General features: G+C 43.6%; 1 protein-coding gene across 1 annotated transcript in view; it reads right to left on the bottom strand.

Moving 5' to 3' along the window:
* The window catches only part of GPC6 (glypican 6), a 1,108,998-nt gene that overhangs the window by 14,009 nt on the left and 1,075,655 nt on the right, over positions 1–19,334 (bottom strand). The window contains exon 7 of the mRNA XM_047720233.1: positions 9,423–9,559. Coding sequence (XP_047576189.1) covers positions 9,423–9,559 — 137 coding nt within the window. The remainder of the gene's footprint in view (positions 1–9,422; positions 9,560–19,334) is intronic.

Genomic DNA, 19,334 nt, shown 5'->3' with positions numbered 1-19,334 from the left:
AATTACAATCCCAGACATCACCCACTGGGAGTATTATTATGTAATGTATAGTATCAGCCCTGGGAAGACTTTCTAAAAATCAAAAAGGAGTCTGAAATCTGAAACATGGATGGTCCCAAGGATCTCAAATAAGGGACTGGGAGCTTGTGGTACCCATAACTTCTTTCCCAAGCTTTTTTAAAGTTGAAGTTCTAGACTTCACATCTGTTAGAGTGGCTATTATTTGAAAACAAACTAAACAAAATGACAAGTGTTGGTAGGGACATAGAGTGGAGTGTAAGTCCCCAACATGAAGCTTCTGATTGCCTGGACCTCCATTTCAAAGACAGCATCTTGAGCTAACGCATCAGCGGCCACCTGACACGGCCACTCGTGGAAGAGCCAGAGAAGAAACTAGGCTGTTTCCACCCAGAAGGGACCCCTTTCAGAAAGCCCTGGAAAACCTGGGACTGCCTGAGTGCCCCACATCTCCTTTCCCATGGCCTAATTCCTACTCTTAGGTTTTGTATTAGGATATCAGCCAATTGGCATTGAATCTGAGAAATTTCTGGCACCCTACATACGACCTAGAGAAAGGCAAAGCCCCAGGCTGTCTCTGCAACCCCTGATCTTGCTATGTGGTCACTGAGCCTGCCATGAGCTCTCCAGGTCCTCTGAGTCATAAATCTTATTCCTCAAGATTCCCTGATGGTTTCCTGCTGAAGTGCATCCCGTGATCATAACAAGAACCACAAGACCCAATCTGGTCATAAGTAGGACGCCCTGCTTGGGGAAATGTCTAGAGAGCTTGCTATGAGTGATGTGTGCCCTGGCCAGCATGGCAGGCGTCCCTAACCAAACATGCTACCATCAACAGGTTTGGGAACATGGAGAAACTGGAACTCTTGTGGTCGCTATAGGGATTGTGAAATGATGCAGTGCTCTGCAAAACGGTATGGCAGTTCTTCAAAGAATTAAAGTCAGACTTACCATACGATCTAGCAATTCTGTTTCTGGAATTCTCAACCCCAAAGAATTGAAAGTAAGTATCAGAACAGGTATTTGTGCGCTTCCACTCATGACGGCATTATCTATAATTGCCAAAAGTGGATGCCACCCCTGTGTCCATTGATGAACGCACAGGTTCCTAAATGTGGTATGTCCAGACAGTACATCCAGCCTTGAAAAGGAAGAAAATTCTGACTCGTGCTACCATATGAATGGACCTTAAAGACAGGCAAAGTGAAATCATCCAGACACAAAAAGACAGAGATTGTACAATTTCACTTACATGAGGTAACTAGAGGAGTCCGAGTCATAGAGACAGGAAAGAACTATGGTTGCTGGGAGCTGGGGACAGGGAGGAGTGAGGACTGAGTCTTTAACGGATTCAGAGTTTGAGTTTAGGAAGATGAAAAAGATCCGTGGGTGGACTGTTGGTGACGGTGAACAGTAATGCCAATGTACCCACTGGCCGCTGAACTGTACCTTTAAAGGTGGTGACAGTGTTACATTTGACATTATGTATATTTTACCACAATTAAAAAAAAAGTCACTTTTAAGTGTAACTTTTCTAAGGGCTGATATCCAAGATCTATAAAGAACTCCTCAAACTCCACACCCAAAAACCAGATAATCATGTCAAAAAATGGGCAGAAGACATGAACAGATACTTCTCCAAAGGAGACCTACAAATGACCAAGAGACACATGAAAAGGTGTTCATCATCATTAGCCATCAGGGAGATTCAAATTAAAACCACATTGAGATACCACCTTATGCCAGTTAGAATGGCAAAGATTAACAAGGCAGGAAACAACATGTGTTGGAGGGGATGTGGAGAAAGGGGAACCCTCTTACACTGTTGGTGGGAATGCAAGTTGGTGCAGCCACTTTGGAAAATAGTGTGGAGATTCCTCAAACAATTAAAAATAGAGCTTCCCTATGACCCTGCAATGGCACTACTGGGTATTTACCCCGAAGATACAGATATAGTGAAAAGAAGGGCCATATATACCCCAATGTTCATAGATGCAATGTCCACAATCGCCAAACTGTGGAGAGAGCCAAGACGCCCTTTAAAAGACAGATGGATAAAGAAGATATGGTCCATATATACAATAGAATATTACAATAGAAAGGATGAATACTCAACTTTTGTATCAACATGGATGGGACTGGAGGAGATTATGCTGAGTGAAGTAAGTCAAGCACAGAGAGTCAATTATCATATGGTTTCACTTATTTGTGGAGCATAAGAAATAACACGGAGGACATTAGGAGAAGGGAAGGAAAAGTGAGTTGGGGGAAATCAGAGGGGGAGACAAACCATGAGAGACTGTGGACTCTGAGAAACAAACTGAGGGTTTTGGAGGGGAGGGGGGTAGGGGGTTGGGTGATCCTGGTGGTGGGTATTAAGGAGGGCACATATTGCATGGAGCACTGGGTGTGATGCATAAATAATGAATCTTGGAACACTGAAAAAAATAAAATTAAATAAAAAAAAAATTCTGATATAGGTTACTTTTTCCCTTTCCTTTTTTTGTGGGGGTGTGACTGGAAAATGGAATTACTCAAAGCATACTGTGAGTTTATACATTCTTCAAGACAGTTAAGCTGGAGTTACCTGTGACATTAGGCACTTCAATGGGATGTGACCCTATAATGTGGTCAAAGATGAGAGACTGACCCAGGACACCTGAGATTCTCTGAGACCCAGCAGGGTGATCATGGGCAAGCCCCTTAACTACTTTATGTGAATATATATATATATATATATATATATATATATATATATATATATTTGTATATTTATATGAATAATACTTATGTTGTTTCATAAGCTGCCATATTAAGCTAAGGTATATGAAAATGCTTGAAAAATCTAACACACTATGCAATTCGAATGCATTCTTATAAAAATGAAGTTGTTAACATGGCCCTGTGGATGCCAAACTTGTTTCTTAGGAGCGGCTGAGGGCAGTGGAATTTGGACTCGTAAAGCCTGGACTCCTGTAGAGAGAATGATTTGTTGTGGCTTTCCTCCAGCTGGAAAGCGATTGGTATGAAATGGTTTGGGGACCCCTGGAGGACACACAGCCCATTGGTTGCCACAGTGAGCAGAAGCTAAACTCTTTGACTTGGTCCCTTCACTCCTTGGCAGGATCCCCCCTTATCCATCCTTTCTTTGTAGAACCGGAGGCAGCAAACTACAGCATGATGGGACAAAAGACCCAAGGAGCCAGCTCCGGGGTGCTGAGTTGTTGACTGCGACACCCTTTTTTCCTACTTCCGGTAGCTGCACTTTCCCCACTTGTGGGAGTGCACGAAGCATCCCTCTCCTGCAGGACAGCAGCCTTCCAGGGCTCTTCCCTCCCACATGTGCACAGAATGGAAAGATGTGCTCAAGAATGCTGCTTTGACAGCTTCTAGTACCTTCCCAGACAGATTCCCCACCTTCCTGAATGTGGCTGCCTGGCTCGGTGTACATCAGATCCTTTACAGTTCTCTAAAATGCAGCCAGAGTGCTTTGGGACGTATTCTGCAATCAGACTAAAACAATATTGTCCTGCCAGCTCCACCAAGTCCTTGTCTTTGACAGATTTCTCAACACCATGCATCATTTCAACCCTCTTCATCTGCTCAGATGTACCCAGTCATGACTTACTGCTTCTTTGCTTAGTCAATCCACTCGGTGGCTGCTGAGAGGGACTGATGTACTTCCTAGATTTTTCTACTTTTCCTATTTCTTAAAATTTACTGTTTTTACCTCCTGGCCCGAGGAAAGATTTCCTTGGGGACACAGTTGTTTCTGTGAGGATTGTGGGCCTTGAAAACCAGCAGAGGCTCCCTGCAAACTCGCTGTTTCCAACCGATCTGATTAATCCTTGCCCTCAGCCTGTGTCCTGTTGGACTCCCCCCAGAAGGCATTTTGAAGAAAGGACATGGTAAAGGCTAGATACTTGGCTTATGGAGGAATGGCTGCTGGAAGTTGCTGGCCAGTTTTGTGGGGAGGGAGAGGAATCTGGAAATCACTGAAGAAATCTGAGACATCGGAAACCACGTGTGTCCTGTCACAAGATCCACGTGCTGTTGAAAGTGACTTGTCACAGGGTGCTTTCAGCGTGCTCTTCCCTCCCATCACCTCCCATGCTCGTCCTTCCTCTTTACCCCACTCCGTGCCCACCCCCGACCCCGTGGCCTTAGACAAAGAATCCCCAGGAAGAGGAAACAATCCTTAAGAATGGTAATGATGTAATTTGACATAGTTATGGGCTCAAAAAACAAGGATCTGCCTCTATAGAAACCCAAAGGTAAGAGCCTATAGGAACAACGGGAGGGTTTTATTTTTTCGGTGGCCGTTACCTGACCAAACTCTAACCCGCATATGCTAACCATATACAAGTTGGCCCTCCTTTGGAGCCCGTGCTTTCCTGCCTGCATCTTGTCATTCTTCTCTCGCTCCCTACCCACAGCCCATCCCAGCCACCTGGCTGCCCACAGTGCCCTTCTCAGGGGTGACAGATGGCCACACATGTCCTTCTAGTGTCTCTGGGTTCACCCTGGGTGTGTTAGGAGGTCTAGACTTGTAACCCACACCACCCTGCTTTCATCCCCCTCCTTGGCTTTCTAGATTATTATCGACTCCCCCCGTCCCTTACTTACTAGCTTCCTTTCCATTCTGACTTGTCTGAGTTGATGTTGCTGTGTCTTCTTTCATTTCTCTCTAAGAATTTGCTTACATCAGTGAGACAGGCGAGAAGTTACACTTGCAAACTTACTTTCCTGCTGGTCACTGAGGAGGCATCCTAGGCTGCTTTCCTTGACTGGCAGACACTGCTAAGAATTCTGAAGAACGTTCCTTATTGGCTGTTCTGATAGCAGAGGATGTGAATCTGAGTGCTAACTGGTGTAGACAGAATTTATGTCCTCCCCTGGCAAGATCCGTATGTTGAAGCCCTAATTCCCAATGTGATGGTATTAGGAGGTGGGGCCTTGGGGAGGTAATTAGTTGTAGGTGAAGGTGAAGGTAGAACCCCCACCCCCATGAAGTTAGTGCCCTTAGAAGAAGAAGGGATTGGAACTCTCCTTCTCTCTCTGTCCTCACGTGGCAGAGAGAGGGGCTGTTCACAAGCCAGGAAAAGGGCTGTCACTGCAACCCAAGCCTGTTACCCCCCGATCTTCGACTTAGAGCTTCCAGACTATGAGAAATCAGTTTCCGTTGAAGCTACCTAGACTCTGGTGTGTTTGTTTGCAGCCCGAGCTAAGGCATTAACTAAGCCAAGCCCTGGCCAGGGAATCCAAGGACCCATCCTTAGCCCCCCAGGCATCCCAGCTGAGACCAGAGGTTTGTGCGGACAAGACCCTGCGTTGTAAAGGGGGTGCAGAATTTCCAACTTAAAATTCTCTCTTGATGCACATGCGAAGCCTAAGCAATTCATTGTTAAGGCGGCTTCAACCTAGCCTGTGTTCCGGTTCCCTTTAGGGGCTGACAGTACACCTGTGCCATGTGACCTCCTCAGCACAGTTGCTGTTGTTTTTTGTCTAAGGAAAGCCCCATTCAAGGAAGCATCAGGGTATGCGTGGAGGCCGAGGGAAAAGCACAAATTGTAACACGCTCCCTGCGTGTGCGGGAACTGAGAAGGGGTGTATCTTACATGTTAAATAGCAGCTTAAACTAGGGCTGCCAGATAAAAGGACGGGATTGCCGGTTATATCTGAATTTCAGAGGAGCAATGAATCCTTTTTTGAAGTGTAAGTGTGTTCCACTGGGCGTCTGGTGTTATGCGCTACCCTTGGCAACTCGGTCTTAGAGCCTTACTGCTCCAGGTGTGGTCCCCAAATCTGCAACCCCTGCACGTTCTGGAAACTTGTTAGAAACACAGAATCTCGGCTCCCGCCCCAGACTTACAGAGCCGGAATCTGTACTTTTCACGAGCTCCCCAAGACTGTAGCCTGCATGTTAACATTTGGGAAGCGCTGTTTCCCAAATGGGTTTCCCAAAGCCCAATTCCCAAAATAGGGTGGGAATTTTCATAGACGTGATTGCATTGGTCTTTAAATTGTCCCGGTAGATTGGCAAGGGGAAGGGAAGCAGGAAAGAGCTGCTCCTGACAACAAGTCTTTTTGACAGAATGGATACGTCAATGCTGACAAGTCATCAGCATACCCGCAATTTCCCCCAAGAAGGGCACAGTCTCTTCCCTTGAGCTCCCCTCCTGTTTCCAGACCTGCATAGCTCCTGAAGCAGAGGGAGCTTTGCCAGCAATGGCTGATGGTGGGAGCAGGAACTTGAGGGCAGATCCTTATTCTAGAGAAGCCACAGCTCCCAACCCCTTGGCCCTCTCCACACATCAGACCCTATCCACCACAGCGGGCACCTCTATAGTCATTCTGCTCTTTCTGTTTAAAGTCACCATCAACAGGTGCCATTCATTTAGTCATGGCTCTTTGGGAAAAGATGATACCCTGGAAGGATGGACATATCCCTGGTAGGAGTCATTTTGATTTCAGATATGTGAACATGTGAAACAGGTATGCTCCTGAATCCAGGAAGTATGGTAATAAGCTGTGGGGTAGCATTCAGAAAATAGCAGGGAGAAATATGGGTGTTGGAAGACAAGCCAAATCAAATACTCAGGTGGGAGGAGAGGGCAATGGGAGTGGGTGTACATGGGAGAGGGTGGTTGCAGGAGTCCGATGGCTAAAACATAAAGGGAGGAAGAACTGTCTGGGCAGTCGGTGGTCTCGTCAAGCAGGCTTGAGTTAGGAACTCCAGACCATGACAAGCTCATTCATGCCAATAGGACCCTCTGTTCCACAGTCTATAAGCACCTGTTGATAGAATTTTTTTTTTAAGTCAAGGTTCTGGTTCTTTGAAAAGAATAACCTTTCTTTCTTTCTTAACAAACATCCCAAATTTTAAGAAGACCTACTATCTGAAAATCCATACTTCAAATGTAGGGAAAAATAGGTTATGACCTGCATTATAAGTGGATTTTTCAATCTACAAAATAGTTCAGTGGAATTGAAAAAACTTCTCTCACGTGTTCCTAGATCAATTAATATTTGGGTGAGAATGAGAAGAAAGCTTCAATTAAATTTAATTCGATGAGTCTTCACTGGTTATCGACTGACTATGCTATTAAATATAAAGTTATTAAGATTTCGTGGCAGTGGAAGAATTTTTAAAAAAGGAACTAAAAGAAACGATAAAATTTTAATTTTTCAATGCGAATATAATTTGAGTTGTAAATATTGGCCAGCCTTATTTTTTTTTTTTAAATAGTATACTGGATTAGATTCTGGAATATCTTTGCAAATAATTTTATTGCCTTACATTTGATAATTTCACTCGCCTGCATAAATTTCCATAATGGGTTCCCACTGACCTAGGATAAAATCAAATATGGGCCCTAAGCACAGATCTGGGTGGTTCTCCACTTATGCTGTCCTTTCCCAAGCCTACAGTGCAACAGCGCGGCTCTTGAAGTCCTCTCTCCAACCGCTGTACTTCTCATCGGTTGGCGGGCAGCACTGCTATCAGAGAGTACTTAAAGCATGGAGTCTTGCAGAGTGCCAGGGCAGAGGGAGTGCTTAACATTGCTGATGGTTGGAGGAACTGAATGAATGAATATAGATTCACTACATCTTTTATAGAGCTAAGGATCTGTTTCATTTGTTCTCCTAACCTTTGTTTAGAGGCAGGAGGATATGGACATGAAAAGAATTCTGGGCTAGGACTTGGGAGATTTTCAGCTTTCATCCTTGCTAGTTGGACAGCCTTAGACTAATGGTTCCCCCGCCTGTGTTCCTGATCCGCACAAGGAGGAATTTGGCTAACCCCGGTCTCCTCTAGCTCTAACTTTAATGGTCGCCAACTTCCCATTTTTTTCCCCTAAGGGTATCTAGTCCCCTCCTCAATCCCCACCCGCAACATTTCTTTATCTTTTCTTTTGTATATGTGCTAAGAGCCAGCAACCTGTGTAACCCTGGGAATGTAGTTCAAAACACAGCCTTCATTTCAGCCAAGGCTGAAAGGTAAACACAGATGGGTAACAGAGCAGCTCAGAAAATCAACCACTTTATTCATTAGGCCATCTGGTCATCCTTTCCAGGGTCCTTCTGTACAAGCATGAGGAAAAGACACATTAGAAGCTGTTGAATTTCACAGCTGAATTTGCTGGCCAAAGGTCTCCTTCTTGTAAGGCCAGACCCTGATAAATGATGAAGCATTTTTGAGGGGCCGGTTGTTGAGATGACAAAAAGCTGTCTACCCTCGAGATCTAAGATTTGGACACTGATATTCTGGGGAGACTTGAAATGATTACAGCTCTTTCTATAGCTGTCCTGTTTTTGCCTTGTTAAGCTCTCCCCAGTATGGCTAATAATATCATTGCCAATAGATGCTAAAAAATTCAGCTCAGCAGTGGGAGATAGAACATGCAATAAGCACCTCCCTTGTGCCCTGCTTACCTTCTGCAGTTTCTCCTGAACTTAATATCCGTGGATCTTCCTATTTCCTTTTGATCACAACTGCTTCATCCGCTTGAAAAGGCCCACTAAGACCCAGAACAGAGCCCCGCCCCCCCGCCCCGCCCCGCGCTTATCTCCTCCACCTGCTGATCAATCCCCAAAGATTCCTTGAGTCCAACTCACCAGCTGCTCTGCCCACCTGCACCCCTGCTGAGGCGTGCTCCGGCAGCCTCCTCTCCTGGTGTCCTTCCCTGCTCGCCAGCTCCCAGCCAGTTCTCCTGTCCAACTCCTCCACCCTAGGAAAACTCGGGCCAACCCCGTTTCTGGGCTCAATCAAGAAATTCAGAAATTCCATATCAAGGGGCAGCCGCGCTAGGCAGCCCAGCAGCGGGTTGAAAACAGAGCCATCTCTCATCCGGAGATCCCAGCGGGGGTGGGGGGCACTTCTCGAGGCAGGGAACCTATGAGAACACTTTCTCGGTTGTCCCTTGGTCGTTTCCTTTTTCCTTCACCCTTCCAACGAGCCCATCAAAACCTGTTTTTCTCCGAGGGTGCAAAATATTACAGTTGAACTTTCGCTTCCTGTTTAACGTGTGATGGAAAGAACAGGGAGTCCTGCCCATTTCACTATGGATAAAAATAGCTCTGCTGTCTTCAAGTCATTAAGTGAACATAAAAGGCGCTTTGTGATCTCAGGATATCCGTAACCTGGCATCTGTCACCGTTCCTCTGTCCTCATCCAGAGGCGAGGCACTCAGAACGAGGATTCCACGCTTAATGGCACCTTGAGAGTAAGTGTTCCCAGGTGCCCATCAAACCTGTCACTCTGAACAGCTGTCGCTAAGTGACGACGTGTCCCTCCACTCTTCGTTGTTTTTTGTATCAACAGGCCCGTAGAACTGTGCCAGCAGAGCCTTCCAGGGCTGGCTGAGCAATGCCCCCACCAGAAGAACTCGAGTCCCCCTCACCTGGCTTTGCTGTGCCCATTCCAACACTCCTCTTCGTTGGCCGAGCCTGCTGTCATGCTCTCATCCTTGCAGATGGTGTAGGGTAGTGCCGACCAGACCTTTTTAGAGAGCTTCAGTTTCTCTTTTATGTCTGTGACCTGACCAAGAAAGCAAGGAAAGACTGAATATTCTCCCCAGCTGTTGCCCATTTCTACACAAGGACACAACACAGGTGAAGGTTAGAGAACCTGTGATAGGACAAGCACAAACTCTATCAGTTTTCAGAGAGAGACACAATGCTGCAGGATTTACTGCCCGGGCAAGCCTCCCTACCACCTCCCTCAATCTTCCTCCAGCTCCTGGCAGAGAGTTCGAAGATAATTGGCTTTTGTTTTCCATCTTTTCTGTCCTCCCATGCTTTGAATTAAAAACTTACGAAGCATCTCAATGGCTTCAGGTCCCTTGCTGGCTGGGAGAAACAGGTGTTCCCTATTGCAGATTTCCTTAAATATATTCTTTAGAATTCATTTGCTTAGATGTCAGATAAATGCACAAAATCAAGGCACTGAGAGATGAAATGCTTTCCCCAATTGTCTATTTGTTTCTGTAAGAAATAAATATTGTCGCTAATTCGACTGCTGTTAACCTCTGCTCTTAACCGATGGACAGGTCTATATAGCACACACTTGGATGGTGAGTAGCAACCCAAACCCACTTAAAAGTCTCTACAGCAGGAAGAGAAAAGTCATTCTGAATATAGGTAAGTGTAAAATCCACAGCCCTATGGATGGATGGTCGGGAAAAGCTTAGTAACCCCATCTTTAGTGTTTTCAGGCTTAGCACTGACTTTTCACCTGCAGAAAGAGTAGAGGCAGGAATTCAGTACCATTTTGGTTCCATAATTAACATCTAGGCTCATGTAGTCACAACTCTGATTTTCTATTCTATTCCCCGTGTGAACATTGGGAATTGAAATGTATCTGTTGTAGGTTGAATCATGTTCCCCCACATTCGTATACTGAACTCCTAACCACTCAGTCCCTCAGAAGATGAACTTATTTGGACATAAGTTTTTTGTCTGTTTTGTTTTGTTTTAACAGAGGTAAGAAAGTTAAAATGAGATTATTAGGATGACCCTCATTCAAAGGGAAACTTCGGATACAGAGGTATGCGTAAAGGTAAGACAATGTGGAGAAACGTAGGAGAAGCCATCTACCTACAAAGCCAAGGAGAGAGACCTGGAGAAGATCCTTCCCTTACAGCCTCAAGAAAAAAACAATTCTGCCGACATCTTGAGTTTGGACTTCTAGCCTCCAGAGCCATGAGACAATAAATTTCCATTCCTTAAGCCACCCCATGTGTGGTATGTGGATACAACAGCTCTAGGATACCTACACAGCCTCGTAGAAGAGACAACCACTGAGACTTAATGGCATTATGTATTTGAGATCAATAGCCTTTGGAAATAAAGTTTATGTTTACTGTGGATCGAGTCTAGACTTTTAGAAAAACAATTCCAAAGATCTTTTATCAGGTTATAAGAGTAAAAACAAAAGAATATGGGATCTCTGTCCCAATCATGTTTCCCAGCAGTTGCAGAATTATATAGTCTTTGGCCCTTGCTTCTCTATGATTCTGATGATGACAAGAGGCTTCAATACTGTGAAATGTTTGCTCATGCATAAGGGCTGAAGATGACCAGAATACTGAATTTGAGAACCTGGCACCTACCCTAGGTAGTGTGATGTTACTTTTGTTTTGGAGTGCGAAGAGAATCCATGAGTAATGACATTCCAAGAAGTCACTTACACACAACAAATGTTCAGGATGGCTTGAGACCTGCCTTCTCCGATTTCCCCCATTGATGCTGACTTTGGTCCATGGGCTACCTTAACCTCTGGCTCTCCTTCTGGCCAATCTGCTTGGGTACAGAGGTTTGCAACAAGAGTCCATCCTTTTCTGCTACTTTGGGCACAGATGTGTGTGCATGTTGTTAATTGTTTTCTATTTTTGGCTTGAAAGACATGTGGCCATTTCTCTCTGGCTATGGGTAGACATTCTGTTTATTGATTATAAAAAACCACAATCCCCAAAAGCCAACTAATAAATGTTGAAAGAACGGCAGAAAAATCACCATTCTGCAGCCATCCCATAATAATTGATCTCAGCAAATATTTCCTATAGAGGCTGATGTGGGTTGAATTGCATCCCTCCCAAAAGATATTGGAGTCCTAACCACAGGACTTGTGAATGTGACTTTATTTGGAAATGGGGCTGTTGCAGAAGATCAGGTTAAAATGGAGTCATTAGGGTGGGCTCTACTCTGACTATGTCCTTATCAAAAAGGGAAATTTAGGCACAGAGACAGATATACACAGGGAGAATACCATGTGAAGATGAAGGCACGGAACAGGGGGATGTATCTACTGTCCCAGGAACATCAAAGATTGCCAGGAATCCACCAGAAGCTGGAAGAGAGTCATGAAACATATTCGCCCTCACAGTCCTAGGAACCGACCCTGCTGACACCTTTATCTCAGACTTCTAGCCTCCCAACTGTGAGACAGTGAATCTGTTGTAAACCCCCCACTTGGTAGTACTTTGTTACAGCAGCCCTCACAAGCTAGTACAAATGCAAAAAACTTTGGGTGAAAGTTGGGTAGGGAATAGGATATTTACACAATCTCAGAGTATTCCCCACAGATTCCTCATTAGTCCAAAGGGAAAACTGGTCACTCTACAGTGCAGAAACTGGGCCGGCCCCCACCCTAACCAGGTGATCAAAGTCGTGGGACACAGTGATTTGGGGTGCCTCCAAATGTGAGGTGACAAGAGGGACACATCACTTAGGTGGCTAAAATTCGTAACCCGGATCCAATCATGAGGATGCATCAGATAAACACATGTCCCAGCTAATGGACATTCTAGGAGATGATTGGCTTGTACACTTCAAAAATGTTAGTCATAAAAGACAAGGGAAAGCCGAATACTTCCAAATTAAGAGGAATAAGACACATGACATTCAAAAGCAGCCTATGATTCCGGATTGGGCATTAGGTTGGAAAAATAATTGCAAGAAAGGATATTATGGAGATAGTTGGCAAGCTTTGAATCGTGACTCTATATTAAATAATACTGTGTTGGTGTTGAATTTTTTTTAAGATTTTATTTATTTATATCACAGACAGAGATCACAAGTAGGCAGAAAGGCAGGCAGAGAGAGAGGAGGAAGCAGGCTCCCTGCTGAGCAGAGAGCCTGATGTGGGGCTCAATCCGAGGACCCTGATCATGACCTGAGCTGAACGCAGAGGCTTAACCCACTGAGCCACCCAGGTGCCCCAGGTGTTGAATTTTCTGAATATGAACTCATATTGTGGTCATATGGGAGAAGGTCATGTTCTTAGGAGATACATGATGGTCTCTTTAGAGTGTTAACACTATTCAAAGTGTTATGGTTTCCACAACTTACGCTAGAATGATTCAGAAATCTTCATCGTCATTATCATCATCACTACATAGATGTATAGAGATAGAGTAAGATAGCAAACATGACAAAATTTTTTTAAAGATTTATTTATTTATTTGAGAGAGAGAGAGAAAGAGAGAGTACATGCACACATGAGAAGGGAGAGAATCTTAAGCAGACTTCCCCCCTGGGTGCAGAGCCCGATGTGGGGCTTGATTCCATGACCCATGAGACCATGACCTGAGCCGAAACCAAGAATTAGATGCTCAACTGACTGAGCTGCCCAGGGGCCCTGCAAATGTGGCAACTTTTTGATGGTGAATGGATCTACATGGAAGCATGCAATTTTTTAAAAAAATGCCATTTTTCAGGGCATTTGAGTTTTTTTTCAAAATCAAACATGTCAAAAACAAAATCCTTCACTTGGTTTGCTCTGCAAGGTGGTACATTGCTGCCTCTCACCTTTACAACCTGGGCCACCACCCCAGGTTCTCACGATTCTCAAACACAAACTCCAGAAAAAGGAACAGGCATTACTAATTCAGAAAACTGTCACTAGCTTCAGTCATGAAATACTGTAAGGTATATTCTGTCCCATAATAAAGTACAGCAGGAATGGCCATTCTCTTTTCTGCTTATTTAAGGCTAAGATCCCACCTTTACAGTGTGGGAATCTGAACCAAAGATAATGTATTTTGGGACACAAAGAAAGAATACAGTAGCAAGGTGTCCCACCAGTATCTCCGCTTCTCCTCTCCTGAGACTTGCAAAATTTAACTGTGTATGTTGTGCTCCTCATTCTTTAAATCATACTCAAGCATTGTCTCTTTCAAGGAACATTCTCTGACTTCCCTGTTAGTTAGATTCAAATTTCTGGGTCCATGGTGCCCTGTTCATGATTTTAAGTACTGGTTATTCTAAGTTTTTGTAGTTGGCTTACTTTTCTGATTCTAAGACCACCTGCTTCTTGACACAGGGAGATGGTTCTGCCTTGTCGTTATCAGTGCTTAGATGGACCAGGTGCAGATGACCATCCACCCCAGTTTGCCTGGGACATGGGGGGTTCTAGCACATGCCATATTTTCAGCACTAAAACTGGGAAGTCCGGGCAAATGAGGACGGGTTGGTCACACACATCTTAGCACACAGTAGGTAGTCAATACATGTCGACTGGGAAAATAGATTTAATTGTTCCAATCTATTACAAGGCCACAGACAATCTTGCTAACACACAAAAGTGTCTTCCACAACATGCACTCATGTCAGAAGGGTAGGAGGACTGGTGGGTTGTATCTGGCTAAGCGAGGAGCGTGGGGGTTGCCTCTGAGTCACCACACATGCCATTTTAACATTCTGCATGGAAACATTGGCCAATTCGCTTCCAGCTGCGGGGGCCATGCAGACAAGCTGCAAAAACGGGACCCTAGCAGCCACCAGGGAGGCTCACGCCTTTGACTCCAAAGAACAACCACACTAATGCAGTTTGTTTTCCAGTATCTTGCAAGATTTTCAATCCTCCCACCATTTAGAGATATTTTTCTTATTTTTATTTCTGAGTAATGTGTGTGACCACTTTGCGGTAGCTTGAGACCTGAGTTGTTTTAAAAAAATTTTCTCCCTGGAAACTTACGTGCACACAACAGTGAGCTAAGCTTCAGGCTAGCAAGAACCGGTGGTCAAAATGTGTTGCCGAAGTACAGGGAGTCCTGATTCCTTACTAACGCAGACCTGATGGGAACAGAGGTCTGGGATCAAATAAGGAGTTTGCAGCAATGTCTTTCTGCTTCCCACAGGAGCTATTCTAGGACAAATTAACTTTCTCAAGTACTTGTACATTATAGTTACCATTTGTCCAGTGTTAAGTTCATAATGCTGTAATATTAGTAATACTAGTTATCCCTGAGTAGTAAATGTTTTGCAGCTGCACCACTGAGAGATTCTGGAAGTTAACTTCCATTTTGTCGCAGGCCTCCTATGCAAATACACACTGTTGGGGGCCCCAGGGAAAACATGGCCCTCTTCTAGAACTTGTCTGGAGTTTATTCTGCTTTCAGGACAATTTCAACTCGGGTCCAGTAAAAGCATCAACTCTTTGTTGAATCTTGTCAGAAGGTCCATGAATACTTGACTATGGGAAGACCCAGGTGCCATTTTCATGCCTACCTTTCAGAATCACAAAAGCAGACAAAAGAGGGAGGAAGTGGACAAGGTGGAATGATTGCAAAAGCAAAGGGATTAGTAACATCAAAGAGCAGAAAGGATGATCGAAGTACTGGGTGTCTGACAATTTCATTTAAGAAATGATCTTGTCCCAGACATTGAACGTGAATTTCATCAAGACTCTGAATTGCCGAGCTCCAGTTTACAGAGAATAAGGGGCTACAGGTACCACAAACTAAGTAACCCCATAGATAAATGATCAGGTCAGGCACATTCAGTGTGTGGGATATCATATGAGACAACCAGCCTCGACTCTTCAAAAGAGGTAAAAATGGCCAAAACGCAGGAAGACTGTTCTAGATGAAAAGAAACTAAAAATGTAACAACCTAATGCTTCGGATGGACCTTTACTGAATCCCGGATTTGGAAGAGGTAATTACCCAGTTATAAGAAAGAGTTTTGAGATAGTCGGAGAATTTTGAATACAGAATGGATGGTAGATGATATACCGAATTACCCATAATATTCTTAAGTGTAATCATGGTATTGTGTTTACGTGAGAGACTATCCTTGCTTTTCAAAGACTGGCGTTGAGATATTTAGGAATGAAGTGTCACTTTGTTTTTACTTACTTGAAAATAGCAAAAAAGTCAACCATCACCGAGCCTACCTGAGAGCATATGGATTTTCATTTTATTATTTCTTTCAACCATTTCCGTATCGTTTGAAAAAGTTAAAAATAATGAAAAGCTGGGAAAAGAAATGAGATTTTATTTTTTTGGGGCACATGGTGTTTGAGACCCTTGCTGAATTCAGCACAGGGCACTGTAAGCCACTCTAAGCAGTCGGAGGCTCACCGTGAGGTGTCCCTGGCCTAAGACACTCACACGTAATCCTCAACTCTGTACTGATCATATATGATCGTTATCCCCTTTTGCAATGAGAAATGGGGTCTCTGAGAGATGAAGCAACTTGTCTCGCATCTAACAAATGGTAGACATGAGATTCAAATTCAAGTGTAGGCTTCAGAATCGTTACTCGTCACCAACAGGCTTAAGAGGGACATGTCCTGTAGTCGTGGTCTCCGGATCGTGTGTGCTGGGTTGGCAGTGGAGGTATGTATCCCTGGTGTGGGCAGGACGATTCCACATGATTCAGGATGAAAATATGAGAATTTCTATTTTTACTTTTTAAATATAAAAATATAAGAGGAATTCAGCTTTCTTAATATTTAATCGATCTACAGATGGATATGTCTCGTGATGGGTCCATATGGTGATGGCCATTTCTCAATTATCCCGTAAGACTTTTCCAGAGTGGAAAGGGGCTGATAATGGCACGTCTCTCTTCCATTAGCTTATTCCTGGGGTACTGACATCTATCGCGGTTCACATGTTCTGGTTAAATGCACTTATGGATTAGATTATGTAGTTTTCACTAACTCATTAAATGGACGAGTGACTTAAAATGACTTCGGCAAAGAAACTTTAGATTTCTTTGAATTCAAACAGTGCAAGTGCAATTGAACAACCATAAAATGGCAGACTTCCTCTGAATACACAGGCAGCATCACAAAGTAAAACAAATGAAGATTCGTTGCTTTACCTTTTTCTTCAAAATTTTCTACCTTTTGCATGCTTTTCACAAGTTACAGAAAATATATTAGTTCAGTATATTAGTTCAGACTTTTTGCTGATAGAGAGGTGAGATCAAAACAGTTTGGCACTTGCCAATCTGTGGCACAGGGATTGACCCAATATATTATGAATCGGTGACGTAGCGAACAAAAACATTCAGTGAAATCAGCTTAATGAGATAGGAAAGTGTATTCTAAGTGTTTTATAATTCAGGAAAAGTTCCATTGCATTGGTTAAATAAGAAAAAGGCTTTTGTTGCTAGTATTCATTCATTAAACACTTCTTAGGTTTTATGCTTCACTCTGGGGATACAAATATGGCCAGTACGTACTTGCTACCCTTGAAGGGTTCCTAATGTCGCTGTGTAGGAGGTAAACAGACATGAAGCAAATGTGATGGGATTAACCAAAGGGCTTTGGGAGCACAAGTATCAATTTTTCTGAAAATTTCTGGGGAACACCACAGTCTCTCCCAAGAAAAGACATCTTTGCTGATATTTGCTCTTTTGTGGCCACTGAATCTTGCCATGGGGACAATTAGGAAGCTGGACATTTAGTCATTTCTATTCAGAGGGGTTAAAAACAACAACAACAAAAAATGCTTCATGGTACTCCAAGTTTTCACTTCCAACAATGGGATGATGTTATCCATCTAGAAGTCACAGCTTTTAGCCACAGCTCTGGGTCTTCGGCTTCTCCTTTTGCTAAGAGCCCCTGAGCTTTCGTGACTCACAGAGAATATCTGTTCTGTGGCAGAGCCTCAGTAAACTTCGGCCACACTGTGTGAGGTGCTGTGTGAGTCCTGGGTCCTTAAGAAATATTTGTTGAGTAAATAAATACATGAAGAGCACTGCCGATCATCTGCTAAGGGAAGTAAGATTTCAAAAATGATTGATTATCTGCCAGCTACTGCCTTCTTGGACTTCCCTTTGGAGAATAAGGAAGTTCTACAGGCCTTCCAAAAAAAGTGCTTTCCCTTGACCTGATTATCCTCTGCGTGAGAGTGAGGTCTCAGATGGCCCCTCCAATCCTTTAAATAGGATTCTAGTCTCCTGTCATCTCAAATGTCATCCTAGGTGTAATTTACACATGCATGATGGAAGAGCCTTGGCGATCTCAAAGGCAATGTTGGCTTGGGGAAACACCATGAGAATTTAAGTAAAAATGGAATGAATCTCATCTTAAGCAGTCTTTATAATCCTTATAAAGCTCTACCATTTCCAGTAGCTTCCCTTTGGTTTTCTAAGCAAAGTTTCCAATACTCTGGTTTCTCTTCAGATCACATAAATCTTTCGCCTTTTCTAAGCAAAGTTTCCTGTGAAATACTGATTTGGGGGTGTTTTTGAACTATTATTACCTTTGTCTCCTCTGTGGATCCTTTGATGGGGCACCTTTGATCTCTTGCAAGAGATTTTGCCCATGGCTATCTATCTGCCTACTCGAGGCCCAAAGTCCATCTATACTGGACTTTTATTTCTCCCAGATCTTCCCTGTGAAGTGTGAGACATGAAATGTGAGAAGGCCACCTGCTGTCCTCCGCCAATCATGCCCGCACCAGAATTCACTTCACTGGGTACCTGTTGTGTGCACCTGGCCGGATGCCCTATTTGTTCATGGTTTCACAAAGATTCCAATGTACCTATTTCAACTGTATGAAAACATAATGTAGCTGGATGTAAATAATATATACCATATCTTTAGAAAAAAGATGGTTAATATTTAAAGGGCTATACACTAAATAATACATATTGAGGGGGGAAAACAATGTGAATATTTTATAGGCTGAAGGTCATTTGTTAGCTGGGGAAAACAATCTGTTTAAAGAAACAGAGTCAGCCTCACTTTTACCTCATGGACAAGGCCACTTTACTTGGTCAACTTAAGGGAAATTCACAATAGATAATACGATTCCTGCAACCCGAGAGTTTAATAATCCAGTTTCAGAGACCGTGACCTTGTCCAGCTTTACTCTAGAGAACATGATCTTTTATTACACCACAAGCTTGTTCAATTCATGGTGCGAACCTGCATTAGAATTCAAGTCGTGTATATTCCTTCAGTAATCAGAGGTCTGTGAATGAACCTGTTCACAACTTCTCACACTCACTCGAAAACATGAACAGACAGTGTAGAGTATTTAAAGTTTAAAGTATTTAAAGTTCTAAAGTCTTGGAGGGAACACTAACTCGCCTGATGTGGCCCAATATCCATAAACACAGCCCCCATAATATCCTTGAGGAACTTGGGGTTACTAATGTCAGGTAACTCAACAAGGAAGCTGAAGACACAAGACTTAACCAATCTAACCTCTTGATTTATATTCAAGTCTGGACTCAAGTCCCTTCTGCTGATGTGGTTTTCAGCATGTTATTCATGAGAACTTCAACTTCACATTTCTTTTGAGTGTGTGAAACACTTTGGAGTTATTTTTCATGTCTCAGATTGTCTAGAGTGTAATGTTTGGACAGGTCCTGGAATGTACGAAGCCACTCACAACATCTTTCCTTTTAGGAAACCATTAGCTGAGTTGTGGGGATGACAGTAGGGTTCTGTCAAACAGAGTCTGTCAGTGAACCCAAAGTAGACTTCGGCCACACGACACACTGAGTGTGTGCTGAGTGCCTGGGTCATTACACAACCTAAAACCAACCTTACATTCTGGGCATTCTCA

Source organism: Lutra lutra, chromosome 3, assembly GCF_902655055.1.
Source record: "Lutra lutra chromosome 3, mLutLut1.2, whole genome shotgun sequence".
Taxonomy (NCBI): Eukaryota; Metazoa; Chordata; class Mammalia; order Carnivora; family Mustelidae; genus Lutra; species Lutra lutra.
Note: the sequence above shows the minus strand (reverse complement) of the source record. Positions and strands in the feature narration are given on the sequence as shown.